Source organism: Lygodium microphyllum, chromosome 3, assembly GCF_053477565.2.
Source record: "Lygodium microphyllum isolate KBCC chromosome 3, Lygodium_microphyllum_v1.1.10, whole genome shotgun sequence".
NCBI classification, from domain to species: domain Eukaryota; kingdom Viridiplantae; phylum Streptophyta; class Polypodiopsida; order Schizaeales; family Lygodiaceae; genus Lygodium; species Lygodium microphyllum.
The window spans coordinates 92,871,806-92,889,679 of NC_141137.1; the positions used below are offsets into that span (position 1 = coordinate 92,871,806).

The window sequence follows — 17,874 nt, forward strand, 5'->3', positions numbered from 1 at the left end:
TAAAACGTTTAGCTGCACTACCATTTATGAAATGTTTGTGATATCCTAACTCATGAGCAAGTTGCATTGCTTCCATATCTTTCAAAGTAGAGACTAAAGGAGTCTGCTTCAACATGGATAATTGTGAGCTATTCAATGTAAGAGATGGATGATGTGAGGCATTTGTTGAGGATGTTTGTATAATAGATGGTCTCTTGAAGCAAGAAGTAATTGAAGGTTGAACATATATACCATCTTTATCAATCATGGTCTCCTACGGGGCTAATGATGAAGATGAAATACCATCATTCTCTGCTCTAGTCCATTCGTCAATGACAACCTTGAATTGAGCATACAATTCATGTCCATATTGAATTGGATCCTCTCCATATCGATCAAACTTGATGACTTCACGTTGTCGAAGGGTTTCCAAAGCAAAGTCGCGACCACAGAGGTTCTTGAAAAATTCCAAGATAGAAGATTCCTCAATTCCGAAGGTCTTTAAATGCAAGTGCTTACTTTCTTAGGTGTTAGAAGAGATTGGGAAGATGACAATAAAATTCATGTCACTATTATACCTATCTCAATCTGAAAAATTCCCATAGCTGAAGACTTTTCACAACTGTCAGAAATGGCATTACAGCTCAAGCAACAGTCAAAGTCACTCAGAAATATAGCAGCTGCTTCCTCTTATAGCTTCTGATCCTCAATTACCATAACTCTCAGTTACTTTGGGTGCATTCCTAAAGAGCACAATGTCCATGTACAACTTGATGGTTGTCAGCTAGAGATTCCAATATTTAGCAATCGTAAAGGGATGTATATTGAGGGTAAGGTGACAGGGCATTTATGTAGCGGGACCTCTTTATGATGACATAGAATATGCTGTTGAAGCTGCCAAGTCTGGGCACTATCTTGAAGCAACTGATGATCAGTCTCTTTTCATGTCTAATCACAGACAGAGTACAGTTACTAAAACCCCCTGTTTTTCCCATTCCCTCCTTTTTCTTCAAGATTTTTTTTTCCATAACTGCACTCCTCCCCTTTTTCCCCCAGAAAAGTGGCCTCCTCCCACAATAGCCATCTCCCCTGTTTCACCGTTTTCAACAATTCGCCGCCCACCTCCAGTAATTCCTGTGATAAGTACATTCCATGAAACTATGTCTTGAAGTGGAAGCTTGTTGAACACTTGCCATGATTTTGTAAACAAGCCACAACTGCTGTACAAAGTCACAAATGTGTTGCCAACATGAAGCTCTTCATCCAGTCCCCTTTTGTATATCTCTACATGGAGTTCTCGGCCTATATCTAAAGCTCCTAAGGTGGCATAATCTCTCAAAAAAAGAGCAAAGTAATGGCACCCACAGACACACCACATTTGTTTAAAACAATCTAAAAGTTCTCATCCTTCTGCAACTGATCCACACTTCCCATACACTGGATCGAACCCCTATAATAGTTTCAGAGACCTATACACCTCTCGTCCTTCTGCAACAACTGATCCACACTTCCCATACATACCAATCAATGTGTTACCAACCAGAATTTTTTTTTTCCAGCCCTGATTTCCTCAACTCTGCATGTATTTCTCGACATGTCTCCAAGGCTTGAGTAGTATCACAAGCTTTTAACCAAAGAACAACTAGGATAGTATCCACAGATATACCCTGCTCTTTCATTTCCTCAAAACATTATAAAGACAAATTGCCCTCATGGTTATCAACATATGCCTTTATCATTACAGTCCATGAGATAAAGTCTTTAACAGTTTGTCAAACACTTTCCGCCCTTCTGCATACAAGCCACATCTGTCATACATGTCTATCAACGTGTTTCCTATTAAAAGATATGTTTGTAATCCCGATTTCCTGATCTCAGCATGGATCTCTCGACCTGCTTTTATGGCTCCTCTACTGCCACATGCTTTCAAGCAGATAATAAATAACACAGCCTTTGCAGAAATACCATGCAGTTGTAGACGTTGGAAACATTCCAGTACTTTCTCATTGAGACCATGTTCAGCATATCCTGCAATCAATGCAGACCACACAAATGCATCTCGAACAGGTAGTGCATAAAAAATTTGGCATGTCTCTGCCAATGATCCACAATTGATGTACATGTCTACCAGTGTGTAGCCCATGTATACATCTATTCCAAATCCCCTAGTAATTACTTCTCTATATATTTGATAACCTGTTTCTGGAGCTCCTATGATACTAGATGCCTTCAAGATGGAAACGAATGTGATGGGATCAGGGCTGCAACCTTCAAGTTGTATTTGTTGAGAACATTTCAGTGCCTCATCACCAAGGCCATGTTCCACATATGCTACAAAATGGCCTTCACTTGATTTATACTTTCAGCATATATTTGCATTATTAACAAATTGATTGCAAATGCAGTTCACTGATCTACTAGCAAATCTGACCAAATCTATGCCCAAGGCTTTATAAATCTAGGTAATCACTGCCTTGTCGGCTCCTCCTGATGCAAATCTTTTACCATCCCTTGAATAGGCCACACAATACAGGATATCTTTGTGCCCCTTAAGACTATGAACAACAACTCCTTGCAAAGTTTGAATGTACAAGCTCAGTCTTTCTTCTTCCTCTTCACCTCCATTGCAAGATCCAAGGTAGATGGTAATCGATCTTCTAGTGCTTTTGAAACTAAGCCAAACTTCCAAAACATCTCCACCACTATGCTTCCCACAAATATATTCACTTTCAAACCCCTCTCCACTATACTGGCACGCAGAACAAAAATGCAAACACAACAACTAAGTATGTACAAAGTAACAAATGTCACACACACAACTTTTTGGTGGATTCCACACCTCGGATGCGCAGCAGTATGACATCCACCCCCTTTGATCCTGCGCATCCTCTGGATGGGCCAACTATCCATCATCATTATCATCAAGATCCACGAACATATCAATCTCTTCATTGTGTATTTCCGGTATATCGGTAAGATTATCTGTCATATCATTTGTCTCTTCTATTGGATTTTCTTCTCGTTGCTCTTCTCTTGCAAATTCTTCCAATGCATAATCCTCATGATCTCTTTTCTTCAAAATCTTGATTCTTTTTCCTACAATAGGCACTCTAAGCATTGTCCCATCCAATTCTGTCAGCTCATATGTTGCATTATCAAAGACATGTCTGTACGGCCCAAACCATCTTTTAACCATCTTTCAAAGTGGAGTATGCTCATTTTCAAGGCTACTATCAAAGAATAATACCCAGTCTCCCTCTTCTATTGCTCTAGGCTGCAATCGATGCCTGTTGTCAAACCTGTCCTTATTTCTTAGTCTAGCAACCTTCAATTTGTCAATAGCTAGCTGAATATCCTCTGGTCTTCTCTCCAACTGCTGAATCCAAAGAGCTAAAAGCTCCTATGTCATCAAATCCTCCTACCAAGGTAAAATTGACCAAGTCAAAGCACAAGTCTCACTCGGCATAACCGGTTTTTGACCATACATCAACTTTGCGGGCATATATCCTGTGGTAACACTGTGAGTCGTACGATCAGCCCACAAAGCAAATGGTAGAAGTCTCGGCCATTCTCCAATCTGTCCTCTACATGCTTTGGCTAATGCTTTCAGTATCAGCGGATGCCCTCTTTCACTCTTTCCATTTCCCTTTGGATTATATGCTGTGGTTAGAGCCAACTTGATTCCTAGTTGAGAGAAAAGCTCCCTAGCTTCATCTGCGTTCAATTCACCACGATCTGCAATGATCTTACCCACACAGCCATACCTGCAGAAAATTTCTTCCAATAAGAACTTACACACTGCACTAGTGGTCTTCGTTCTCAAAGGTCTACCCTCAACATGATTGGTAAGATCCTCTCTAGCCAAAACAATATACCTCATCTGCCATAGACCCATAGGCATAGTAACCAAGTCAACTACCCACTTGTAATGAATGCATAATGGATAGGTCGGATGAAGCTCATCTCGATCACGCACTACACAATACATTTGATAGTCTCTACAAGTCTCTACAAAGTGAGAAACAGCACATGCCTTTCCACCAATATTTCTCCTTGATTTTCTCATAAGTAGCCCACACTCCTCTATGACCAGCCCAAGGACTCTCATGAAACTCTCTCATCACATGTAATTGGGTCTCTTTATCGCAGACAACCCGCAAGGGTAATCCACCTCTTTTCTTTGGGTGCTTCCGAAGAAATCCGTCCTTAAGAAAATAACCATAGGCTTTTCTTCTGATCTTCTTGAACTCTTCATCTGTCCATTCATCTCTTTTGATTAGTGTACTAAGATACTTACCAATCTGCAACCAATCTCCAACATAGAGTTCTTCTATGAAAGCCACAATATCATAGACATGACAAACATGATCAACCATAGCAGCTGAAACTTCTGCATCATCCTCTTCTGCAAGTAGTGTCTCCTCATCATCATATTTGGCTCTAGATAGCATATCTACCACTGGATTATCCTTCCCTGCTATGTGTTTAAATTCTGGATTTAATGACTTGATGTATGCAATCCATCTTAGCATAGCTATATCCGGAGTAGAGCAACTCGTAATCATACCTATCAATGGCAAGCAATCTGTCTCTACCACAACTGAGGCTCTAATAAAGTACTCCTTGTCACATTTGAGAGTCATAACAATTCCCAGTAATTCCCTCTTGATTTGCGGATACCTCCTCTGTCTCTCATTTAGGACTTTTGCCCTAAACCGAATAGTATACCTATTTCCATCTGCATCATCTTGACCCACAGCCCAACCTATACCAATTGGACTAGTGTCAACTGTCAATACAATAGGCCTTTCGCAATTATAATCTGCTTTCCTGAGAGTAGGAGCAATCTGCAATAACTTCTTCAATTTCTGCATGGTTCTAGTGTGGCTCTCATCCCAATAAAATTTCTGCCCCTTTCAAAGCAGCTGATATAAACAATCTGCTATGTGTGCAAAATGGGGTATCCAAATCATGTAAAACACATAAGCTCCAATGAATCTCTATACCTCTGAGGTGGTAGAACAATACTCCGTAATCTTGCCTATAGCATTCACCTTCTCAGGTGAAGGTTTCCTGCCATAATACCCACACATATGTCCAACAATGACGACCTCATTTACTCCAAAAACAGATTTTTGCCTTGATAGTGTCAAGTTCACTTCTTCTAACCTGGCCAAAATCTTTTCACAAGATGAAATATGATCAGCCACAAAGTATCTGCATCCCTGCTCATTTAGACTCTCATTCTTCTCTTCTTCTGCACACCCCTTAATGCACACATCATCCAAGAAAGGCATGGTAAGCTGAGGTATGTACTCACGAAGGACCTTATGCATGGCATTTATCATATGCGCAACAGAATTAGTGGCACCTTGAGGCAAGGTACACATCCTGACAAGCCCAATAGGAGTTCTCATAGTGGTTATGTCCCTTCTTTCCAAAGCCAGCTGAAACTGATCATATCTCGAATACAAATCACCTAAAGAATAGATGGCACATCCAGCAAATGCTTCTGCAAACTCATCCACAACTAGACCTATACCAACATTCTTGATAGTAACTCTGTTTACTGGCTGCATGTCCTGTATAAATCAGAGAGTACCATTCTTCTTTGGAACCGTAAACCACCTGTTTGAGTATGGTGCAGATGATGGCTCTAGGATTCCCATCCTGATTTTCTCATTCAACAAGTCAATTAACTTTGGCAGGTGCGCGTTAGGCACTGGAATAGGTCGGAGGTTCCATGGAATATGAGGAATAGTAAAGATCACCATAGGAGCAATAATATCCGGATTCACACATCCAATATCATGCGAGAAAAAAGCAAACCCCCTTCCATGTCGCTCAAGCATATCCTGAAAGCATTGCTTCTTTGTGTGGGTAGCAAGAAATCACCATTTATAATTTTTAATTTAGCAAGAGTCTATGGCTGAAAATTTATGGCCTATATGCTCTGGATTCCTCAAAAATTGGCTGTTTGGTAGCCCTCTCTATTTGATGATCACTATCAAGTGGAAGGGGTACAGCTACCGGCTTCACCTTCTTATCTACAGTCTTGTATTTTGTGTCAACCCTGGCTTCATTATGATCCTTTGCATTACTCAAATCTTGCTGTAAATCAGCAATTCTGCACTTTAGTGGCTGAATATCCTTAGCCCTCTGCTTTATGGACCGCATAAGAACAACCCTAAACTCGAGATGCTGAAATATTTCAGCAATAAACTCTGTTGGCTGAAAGTTTTCAGCCCTCTGCATCTCTATAGGCTGATCATAATCAGCCAGAAACTCTGTTTGCTGAATTTATTTAGTACTCAACACTTTTTGCTGAGTCACCTCAGCCTCTGACTCTATCTGTGACACAAAATCTAAAATTTCATGAAACATGTCTAGGGACTGCACTAATACATTACTGTGACAACTCTGCATATTAGTTTTCAGCATATTTTCCATCTCTATCATTGTATCTGCACAAACCATACTATCATACATCCCATCTATATGCTCATCATCCTCTAAAATACCTGCATTTTTCAAAATTTTCTCCTTTCTGCATATGTATTTCCTGGCAACTCTAGGCAACTTAGAAATCTTCTGATAACTCATCGAACTATTTGCTGAAATTCCAATAAAGCTGGAGGAGAAAACACTGCTGCCAGGAGGCGAGAACTCCAATCTCCTTTGCTCTATACCAGCATCGTCTCGCGGAACAGTGGTACCTAATGAAAACCCGAATCCCTCACAGTGGGCAAAGGTGCATCTCGAAGAGTACTCCTATTTCTTGCATGGTTTATACACACAGTCATAAACTGAACTGCTCTCATACCATCTTTACTACGAATCCGTGCATAAGCAGATCCATCATCCATTACTTTTGTCTCCATGCGCATCTCTATGATGAATGGCTGTCCAAGAATTATGGGGTAAGAGCATGAATCCTGCACAAAGAAATGGAAATCCTCCTCTACATCTCCAATAGAAATCCTGACACTGGGACACGCAGCATACAAATCACCTACAGTGTTGTTGGCGGCTCTCATACGCCATCCATGCTCTGCATCCATAGGCCATCTATTACTTTCATAAACTCCATGAACTATGAGATTAATCTCTGAACCATGATCCACCAAAGCAACATAAGGCACCTATTTCTCTCCAATTTTTACCATTATTTCTGTAGTTTTCCTAGCCCAATGACTCCGTGAAAAATGACTACGCGGTACCAAGATAGGCTCATCAGTTTTAGCATAATGCATAGGCTGAACCCTCTTCTCTGTCTGCGAAAAAATAGAAGCATTCTCAACCATAACCTCATCCTCATCCTCATCCAACTCCCCAATCAAAACTCCTTGTGCATTAGTAGTAGGCAATGCATGTCTTTTCCTCTTCAAAACTTCTTGGAACTGATCTTGAAACTCTCTTTTCGAGATGCCCAAAACCTCAGAAATAGTAAAAGTCACCTCACTGCCAAGTATCTTATCATTAAAGATTTTCTTCATGTTCATAGATGTCTCAATATCGGACATCAATCTAAACCCTAGCTACTTTCTCTCTCTAGGCTCTTGCCTCTTTTCTTTCTTTTGAGCATCTTCTATCTGTCGTTCTGGCCCTGGTCTCAAAGACGGTCACGTAGTAGGTGGAGTAACAAACTCACCCCCTCTAGTCTTTTTAGCTGCATTTGGATTCTCTTCATCCCTCTTACGCTTCTCCTCAACAAGTACATCTGCTCCCTGAAACTTAGCCAAGTACACATAAATAGTGTACCTGTCAACAGGCGAATCCCGACCTATCTCGGATCTGATGCTAGAACCTACACTAGTCAAAATAGTCTGCTGAATTTTCCCTTTGTTTGCTGTCTCCATAGCATAAGTCCATAATGCTGACTGGTTCTTTGATTCTTTCTTAATTTGGACTCCATATGCAGAGGCATCTCCTCTAGCTGCCACATAAGAAGTACGCGCAGCCATATCATCCACTAATTTCTTCATTCCGCCTTTCCCAAAATTGGTAGCAAGTGGAGCTCCTGTTTTAGTCAACCAGATCTTGCCATCTTGTCCCCAAAATACTAAATTCTTCATCCTTGCATACTGAAAAGATTCACAATCCCTACAATGTTGATGGTCCGTACTATCACACCAAATACATCTTTGATCTCTCCTAGGTGCACTAGGAGCACTCTTAAGTGTAGTAGGATCACTAGAAGAAATAGTAGGCGCACTCAAAGCAAACTGCTCTTTCAATTTTCCCACCAATTCTGCTTTAGCTGACTCCAGTGTCAAATCCGTTATGCCTTTGATTATGTCATCAAGAGAGGAAGACACCGACGGAGTGGATGGTTTTGGAGCAGAAGGAGCCAATCAACATCGGTCTTGGAATAGGAGGAACAAGAGGAGTAGAAATAGTAGGCACTGGCATAGGCCAAGTAACTGGCTGAGGAAGAGAAGAAATAACAGGGATAGAAGCAGGCATAGGAGCAGAAGATGGTGTCAGTGTCATAGATCCATTCTGTAGGTGGGTCTTCCATATCCTCCTCTTGGTCAACATCGAGATTGCATCCTAGGCATCTTGCCAATCCATTTTAAGACCCATAGGCTTCATGCGATCCTCAAGAAGCTCTCCTAATTCTTCCTAAAGAGTAGGATTTGCAGCTTGCAAGAAAAGCTCAACTTTCTCAACATCCAATGCTCTTTGTTCAATAGCATCAAACTGACTATACCTCTCTTCAAATTCTCGTATCAATTTTGAAGCAGCTAGCATGTAGACCCATTCTCGGAATGATCGCCGTATAGCCATCCCAAAGTCCTCAAGAAAATACTCCTCTTTCAGGGCCTTCTTAAAATCTTGCCAATGCAAATTTTGAAGGAAAAGATCAATCATTTTTGCCCTCAAGGCAGGTGTGACAAGGTGAAGGAAATACTTACTCATAAGTCCTATTGGTACTCCAAAAAATCCCATCTTGATCTCATACGTCTTCAAATAAGCTGATACATTACAGCCATCAAATAGCTTCTTCTCATTTTCAATTGCTTCGATCGCCTTAGTCGCACTGATTGCATTCTCTTGCTCCGAATATAGTTGCCTTTGCTAAGACAACTATTATTGATGCAACTGCTGTTGCTGCTACATATACAATTGTGTCTGCTAATTTTGAAGCTGCATATACATAGACATATTCTACAAAATATGCTTTAAATCATCCGTTGAAGTACTTGAAGCAGCAGTCAATGATGGAGCAGAAGTAGAGGACAAAGCAGGAATTGTAGAAGAGGCTGAAATTGACGCTGAAGTATCTCCCATCCTGAAATTTATGCGATGCTTTCACGTCGGGTTCACCAAAGATGTCAACGGGTTTTGAAAGCAAAGTTGTGACCACAGAGGTTCTTGAAAAATTCCAAGATAGAAGATTTCTCAATTCCGAAGGTCTTTAAATGCAGGCACTTACTTTCTTAGGTGTTAGAAAATATTGGGAAGATGACAATAAAATTCATGTCACTATTACACCTATCTCAATCTAAAAATTTCCCATAGCTAAAGACTTTTCACAACTGTCAGAAATGGCATTACAGCTCAAGCAACAGTCAAAGTCACTCAGAAATATAGCAACTACTTCCTCCTATAGCTTCTGATCCTCAATTACCATAACTCTCAGTTACTTTGGGTGCATTCCTAAAGAGCACAATGTCCATGTACAACTTGATGGTTATCAGCCAGAGATTCCAATATTTAGCAGTCGTAAAGGGATGTATATTGAGGGTAAGATGACAGGGTGTTTATGTAGCTGGACCTCTTTATGATGACCTAGAATATGCTATTGAAGCTGCCAAGTCTGGGTAGTATCTTGAAGCAACTGATGATTAGTATTTTTTCATGTCAATAGCTCCTTTTGGATGCAAACCTTAAAGCAGTGACATTGTTCAGAGCCATCTGCCAGACATGATCAGTATAGAGTGATCTGATGTTTTTGTGGCCCATGTCATGGAGAAGTCCTTAGAGTATCTACACTGTCTCAATATATATATTTGTTTTCGTAAGGATGCATTTGATGTAGAGCTAACAGTCATGTCAAGCCATCATCGTCTACCAGCCCATGTTAACCCATTGGTTATGCAAATGACGCAATTAGTTTTCTGAAACTATTATAGGGGTTCGATCCAATGTATGGGTTGCCTGAATTCTGCACATTAGGCTAAGCCACAGGGCGTTCGGTTTCCTCCTGATGGTGGTGTGGATGGTGCTGCTGATGGCCAACTCGTTGTGCGCCTTCTTCACGGCCCTAAGTGTCGACTTCATCAACAGCTACTCGTACATCTGCACCCTTTCACATACTCCATCACATAGAATGGTGTATCAATAATTCTGCAAGTGTTTCAGCTATATCAGAATATACAGCAGAAAAATCTTTAGGATTCAGATCCTTCCATCTTGGTTCAGTAATATGCACCCTTTTTCCCTTCCATGCATAGATGCAGGGTACTGAATATGCTCTGCTCTTGTGCCAATAAAGCCTCCCTTGGTTGCCTATCTTTCTTCTTGAGTTGTCTGTCCTTTTTCTTTCTAATCGTAGGTAGAGTACAGTTCCTAAAACCCCTTGTTTTTCCCATTCCCTCATTTTTCTTCAGGATTTCTTTTTCCATACACTGTGCTCCTCCCCTTTTTCCCCGAGAAAAGTGGCCTCCTTCCACAATAGCCATCTCCCCTATTTCACCATTTTCAACAATTCTCCGCCCACCTCCAGTAATTCCTGTGATAAGTACATTCCATGAAACTATGTCTTGAAGTGGAAGCTTGCTGAACACCTGCCATGATTTTGTAAACAAGCCACAACTGCTCTACAAAGTCACAAGTGTGTTGCCAACATGAAGCTCTTCATCCAGTCCCCTTTTGTATATCTCTACATGGAGTTCTCGGACTATATCTAAAGCTCCTAAGGTGGCATAATCTCTCAAACAAAGAGCAAAGTAATGGCACCCACAGACACACCTTCCACTACCATTTGTTTAAAACAATCTAAAATTTCTTCACCAAGCCCATGCTGAGCATAAGATGCAACCAATGCAGCCCATGACACTGCATCTTGAACAGGCAACTGATCAAACACCTCTCGTCCTTCTGCAACTCATCCACACTTCCCATACATGCCAATCAATGTGTTACCAACAAAAATGTTTTTTTTTCTAGCCCTGATTTCCTCAACTCTGCATGTATTTCTTGACCTGTCTCCAAGGCTTGAGTAGTATCACAAGCTTTTAACCAAAGAACAACTAGGACAGTATCCATAGATATACCCTGCTCTTTCATTTCCTCAAAACATTGTAAAGCCAAATTGCCCTCATGGTTATCAACATATGCCTTTATCATTACAGTCCATGAGACAATGTCTTTAATAAGCAGTTTGTCAAAGACTTTCCGCCCTTCTGCATACAAGCCACATCTGCCATACATGTCTATCAACATGTTTCCTATTAAAAGATATGTTTCTAATCCCGATTTCCTGATCTCAGCATGGATCTCTCGACTTGCTTTTATGGCTTCTCTACTGCCACATGCTTTCAAGTAGATAATAAATGTGACAGCATCTGCAGAAATACCATCCAGTTGTAGACATTGGAAACATTCCAGTACTTCCTCATTGAGACCATGTTGAGCATATCCTACAATCAATGCAAACCACACAACTACATCTCGAATAGGTAGTGCATAAAAAATTTGGCATGCCTCTGCCAGTGATCCACAATTGATGTACATGTCTACCAGTGTGCTGCCCATGTACACATCTGTTCCAAATCCCCTAGTAATTACTTCTCTATATATTTGATAACCTATTTCTAGAGATCCTATGATACTAGATGCCTTCAAGATGGAAACAAATGTGATGGGATCAGGGCTGCAACTTTCAAGTTGTATTTGTTGAGAACATTTCAGTGCCTCATCACCAAGGCCATGTTCCACATATGCTGCAAAATGGCCTTCACTTGATTTATACTTTCAGCATATATTTGCATTATTAACAAATTGATTGCCAATGCAGTTCATTGATCTACTAGCAAATCTGACCAGATCTATGCCCGAGGCTTTATAAATCCAGGTAATCACTGTCTTCTCTGCTCCTCCTGATGCAAATCTTTTACCATCCCTTGAATAGGCCACACAATACACAATATCTTTGTGCCCCTTAAGACTATGAACAACAACTCCTTGCAAAGTTTGAATGTACAAGCTCAGTCTTTCTTCTTCCTCTTCACCTCCATTACAAGATCCAAGGTAGATGGTAATTGATCTTCTAGTGCTTCTGAAACTAAGCGAATCTTCCCAAACATCTCCACCACTATGCTTCCCACAAATATATTCAACCCCTCTCTACTATATTGGCACGTAGAAAAAAAATGCAAACACAACAACTAAGTATGTACAAAGTTACAAATGTCACACACACAACTTTTTGGTGGATTCCACACCTCAGATGTGCGGCAATACGACAACGTGCATCATGGTATTTGCTTAAGTGAGTCAAGTATGGTATAACTCCTTTGATCAAGATAGAGTCTTCACGATCAATATCAAATGTTTTTGGATAAATGCAATTCTCAACAGGATTTGGACATCCTTTGTAAGGACTATCATCTATGAGAATAGTCTTGGTATGCTGACAAACATCTCCATATTGATCCCATACATACTTCAGAGGCTTGAACATTGCTTCTACTCCCATCTTATCTGGCCTATATATGATTTTGAGTCGATGTCTATGACATTGTTCTTGGCCCCAAATCATGAAGAAAGGATACTTCCTTTTTGCATGGATCTCCAAGCACTTAATAACTGCCATGACATTCTTATGTAAAGCTGTTGACCAAACTCCCACTTGGAATCTTGCAAATAAGGCTTCAAGAAACTCCATACATCCTGGTCGAAGAACAAGCCATGGCTTTCCCATTTGAAAGCTTTGAAACCTTTTAGACTTAGCAAAGCATTGTTGTAAAAGAAGACCATTGAGATCAAGTATTACACATAATTGTGTTGCATTTCTTATCAAGGAAACATCAATCACATCATCGTGCTCTACTGTTGTTGAATCTGCTAGATATCCAACCATAGATGTCTTAGTTAAAGTTACAAATAAGAAAAAGAAGCACATTAGATTCATTTACTTTCTCATCATTCTACCTAATGTTTGAGCTCTAAACTGGTATAGAACACTAAAGCAATTTAACTTCACATTGATAAATACATAAATAGGTACTACTTAAAAAATGATGTCTTAAGAAAAGAGACATTTGACCATGTAGTCAAATCTAATCAAAAGTAATATCATGAGGCGAAAAAAATATATATCACGGTTTTTTAAAGTAAAATCTATTCTAATAAAGTCATTTTTCCATACCTATTTTTTATCACTAGTTATAAGTATACTTGAGATACTAACAATAGATTCTTGTAATTAGTTGCACAAATTATATTATCATTATAATATTTAACATACTCAGCTTTTAAAAAGGCCTTCAAAATGGCATGTACAAAGAAGATGTTTATTAGTCTTAATTATTAAAAGAAAATTTAAACATGATACTTTTGACCATGTGACCAAAACTATGTCACATATAAGTGGCACGTGACAATTTAATTGAGATAAGTTATACACTATTTGAATAAGTTTTCATAGTTTCTTCTTAAGGACTAACCATTCTATTTTTGAACTAGTTATATCCCATAGATATTTAAACTCACGAATTGTAACAAGGATTTTACCTTAATATTCCATATACACATCTCAAAAGATACATTGGAGAGAAATCTTTGTTGCAATATTTATTACTGAGGTAAAACTCCTTTGGGAGGTGCAATGAATCTTTTTTGGGGTGTGCAATATATTGTTGGCTTTCTTATCCTAAGGTACATGCATAGACATACACTAGTGATGTAGTAAAAGAGACTATAGAGATAAGAGATTTGACCATGTGCGGGGGGGGGCCGTTTTTTCTCCACGACGCGTGATTTTCGGAGGCCTTCTTGCAGCTCGATGAGAATTTATGGAATTTCCTTAAGCTTTTAAGCTTTATGACTAAGCTTTTGAAGCAATTAGATATGAACTTCTTACTGTGTATCCACGACTTGATGAAGGAGATGGATGCGTGGTCCTCTGCATGCACAGCCTGGTCCTTCGCGATCTGACAGTAGAAACAGGGGTTCTTGATCGCCAGAAGTCTGCCTGTATCGACGGTTCGCGATGAGATTGACTGTAGAGCCCGATCGTTCCTGGAGCTCCGCCTTCGCTCGAGATTGGTAGCGATTGGAAGCTCTTGATCTCTGCTCCGCTCTGATACTACTGGTGCGCAGATCGGTCGCAGAATGCTCACGTAGTGAATCCCGGAAGGTCCCAAAGAACAATGAACTCTACCTTTTTGCACAAAAAAAATGTAAAAGCATGAACGACAAGAAGCAAGAGACCAATTGGGTTCAATCTCCCCCCATGCCTTGTGTAAGCGCTTCACAAAGCATGTATTTTATGTATATTTCCATCTTCATGCTCAATAATAGCCCAATTTACAAAAATATGACAAGCTTTTAGCTTTTGAGTTTTCTTTCTACAAAAATAAGAAAATAAAGCTAATGGACGGTGCCCATAGAGTCTGGCACGCCCAATCTCAATGTCCAAAATAGAAATAACATATCCGTGCGCATAGGCGCATACAAAATAATAATCAATAATCGATGTCTCAATAGACATAACAAAATATAGGCGTGGCGCCTATCAAAATATAATCCATAGGTCGAATACTCGCTAAACTCCAATGCTTTCCTCCGCCACTGCTGCTATCTCTACACATCAACTGAAGCATTCACAATCGTTAGTAAAATAATACAATTAAACCGACAAAAGTGAATACCTAGCAGTCTTCAGCTACATAAATAAATCAACTGGTTAGAAATAAAATCCTAACCTTAATTTATTACGAGTGCGCACTCTAAACTCATAAATGTTTATTAATTTAATATGCATTTTGCGGAATCACCCGCTATGGAATCACCCATGTACACATTAAATTAATGAAACGCCCGAAAAGGACAGGCGTCCCCATCAACTTCTCGCACAAAGAATCCTCTTTGTGTATGAGCCCCAGTCATCTAAGTTTACGGAATCCACCGTAAAACCTCACGGAATCCACCGTGGCATGGAATCCACCGTGGAATATGCCTCCTGGCATCAATGTTTCCCTCTTATTCCATTATATCTCCATTTGATTCTATTAACCTTCCTCCCCAATTAGTGCTGGATACACCTGGATATGACAGTGATATCCTTCATCAAAGCAATGGATGTTGCATGATTCTTTGATAGGACCGACCTCTTATTCCAGGGTCTTGGGAGACATTTGATACATGTTCAACTTATTATCTTCATTTTTCTTGGGTGCATGCTCAATCTGAGTATACTTTTGTATGACTTGTTGCTCACTTTTGTTGGTTTCTTGCTTTCATGCATCAACAGTCTCGTTTGAATACTTGAAAGAGTAACCCGCAACTGATCATAAATCCAAATGTGGACGTGACTGTTTCTCAAATGGTTTTCTTATATTACTTTGCATAGGTTTTTCCTACTAGGTTCCTTGTTTTGCTAGAAAGGATGTGTTGTTTACAGTTCCTACAAAATGTACCTCAATATTTTGTAGAAGAGAGTAAAGCTCTCGAGCGTCTCAAGCTTAGCATAAAGTTTAAAAAGAAATATATTTGTCCTGATTCGAAGTGAAGCCTTTTCTTAGAGCATCATCTTTTCTTAATGGAATTTTTTTTTCTTTGCTCTCCATTTTTTGGGGGCATGTGCCATTCAGACTACCTGGTATTGTGTCTATGTGAGTTTTGTGTATGTTCTATGATGTATGTGGTGTGGTGTATTATCCTCTTATCTGGAGTTGAAGATGAAGATGGACTTGATTGAAAAGCTAATGGATGGTGGTTTGTGATTCTATTTGATTGATGGATGGAAGAACCTCTTATATCCTTTATAAATTTCTCATGATTTGATGTTGCTTATAAGATATATTAATGAATAAATGGGTTTCCTTTGGTTGTATTCTTTATTAGATGTAGGCTATAAGTTAGGGTTGTGGTTGGGTGGTTTCTTGAAGATGCTAAAGAAGATCAAGTGTAGCTCTTTGATGAACTTGTATTCCTTTTTTCTTAAGTTGCGAGGACTCTTCCTTATTAAGTGTGGGGATATGTTAAATTTTGAAATCACTTGTTTTTTAAATTGATTTTTGTTGTTTCTAAGGACTGAATGGTTGATTTGTAATGGATTTTGAATGATGATTGATTGTTTTGGAAGTGTTTGAGAGTGCTTTAGATGAGGTTGATTATGTGCTGAAAGCTCACGATGATTTTCTGTAGAGATATGAGGCTCTGTGATGTTCTGATAGGTTCTGTTGATGTTTTGATAGCTTCTGTTTTGTTCTGTTTATCTTTTGTATGAAGCATGGAGTAATGATTGATGAAGTTTGAGGTTGTTTGAAAGCTCATTGAATGGTTTTTGATAGTTTGGAATGGTTTTATTATGAGTTATGTGGTTTTGATGTTTTCTATTGACTTTCTGTAAACCCTTTGTTAAGCTTTTGTAAAGCCTTTGCTCATGTTCTGTTCTGTTATGTATGCCTCTGTAAGTGTTCTATGGAATGTATATGAGACTTTGGAAAAATTTTCTAGCCTTGAAAAGAGGTGAATGAAAGTTCAAAAGAGCTCAAGGAAGTGGAAGAAGTAGCTTCTGAAGACTCAAGAGAAGACTGGAGTGAAGTAACAGTAGTGAGTTGTGAGGAGTAACTGTAGTGGCTCTGGTGACCTTTCATATCAAACACACCTCTTGGAAGAGGTATCCACGACCAAACAAGGGTTATTATGGGTGATTATTGAGTATTTTAGTGAGAAGACAATGTACTATTGATTGAGAGAGAGAGAGAGAGAGAGAGAGAGAGTGTGTGTGTGTGTGTGTGTTAGAGATAGCCAATTCTATGAAAAATAATGTATCTACATATAAGAGATTATGAGAGAAAGCTATGAAAACTTTGAAGATGAATCATATGTGATATTTTTCCATTCAAAGTTGAGTATTCTTTTGTTTTTCCTATTTCTATCAAAGAATAATATGAAGAACATGAAGAGAATGATGGATTTGGTTAAAGATAAAGCCATGGAAGAATTGTTTTTATGAAGCTACATAAATATTTCTTGTTCATGGCATTGTTTTCTTTATTTGATCATATAAAAGATGAAAAAGATGGTTGTTGATGTTACAAGATATTTTTTCTTGTAGTAGAAACCCTATTTCCTTGGTGTTCCTTTTGGGGCTCCACTGTTACTATAAGAGGCTATAAGACCCATAATTTTAATGGATACAAGACTAGTGTTTTCAAGGCTATACTTGTAAAATACTTATGTATGTTTCCTCAACCGCTCCTCTCATTGGATACATCGAGAGATTTCTAGCCTTCTTTCTCTTTATTTCCTTGATAATTTTATCTTTGCTTTTGAGCAAAGAGGCATATACTCTAGAACCAAGTTTTAGGCCCTACCAGGGATCCTAGGATTCCTAAAAAATGCACCACTTGTTAGGACCTAAATTGGGCCCAATGGCTCTCTCACCCAAACCTCACTATTGGACCTCACATAATCAACTCCCACAGCCCTGCAGCCATGAGCGATTGACTATAAGCTAGAACACCTCTCTAAACTCTAAAATGCTATGTTATGTAGTCTACTTATCTAATTGTCTACCTTAAAATCCAATCAGGAGTGTCCAATATAAGGTGTCTAGCACACCACATATATGTAACAAAGGCTCCTCCTTGATTGAGTGTCTAGGCCTCTAGAACGAGCCTATTGACCTAGTTAAAGCCCACGTAACTAAATAGC

General features: G+C 39.3%; 1 protein-coding gene across 1 annotated transcript; it reads right to left on the reverse strand.

The window, feature by feature from the left end:
- Positions 1-1,717: 1,717 nt before the first annotated feature.
- LOC148038618 (pentatricopeptide repeat-containing protein At3g09040, mitochondrial-like) lies at positions 1,718-11,742 on the reverse strand. The gene is made up of 5 exons (XM_087675269.1): positions 11,190-11,742; positions 10,949-11,085; positions 10,613-10,772; positions 2,176-2,310; positions 1,718-2,007 (listed from the first exon to the last, which is right to left on the reverse strand). The coding sequence occupies exons 1-5, from the start codon at positions 11,740-11,742 to the stop codon at positions 1,718-1,720; spliced, it is 1,275 nt and encodes a 424-aa protein (XP_087531395.1).
- Positions 11,743-17,874: the final 6,132 nt, after the last annotated feature.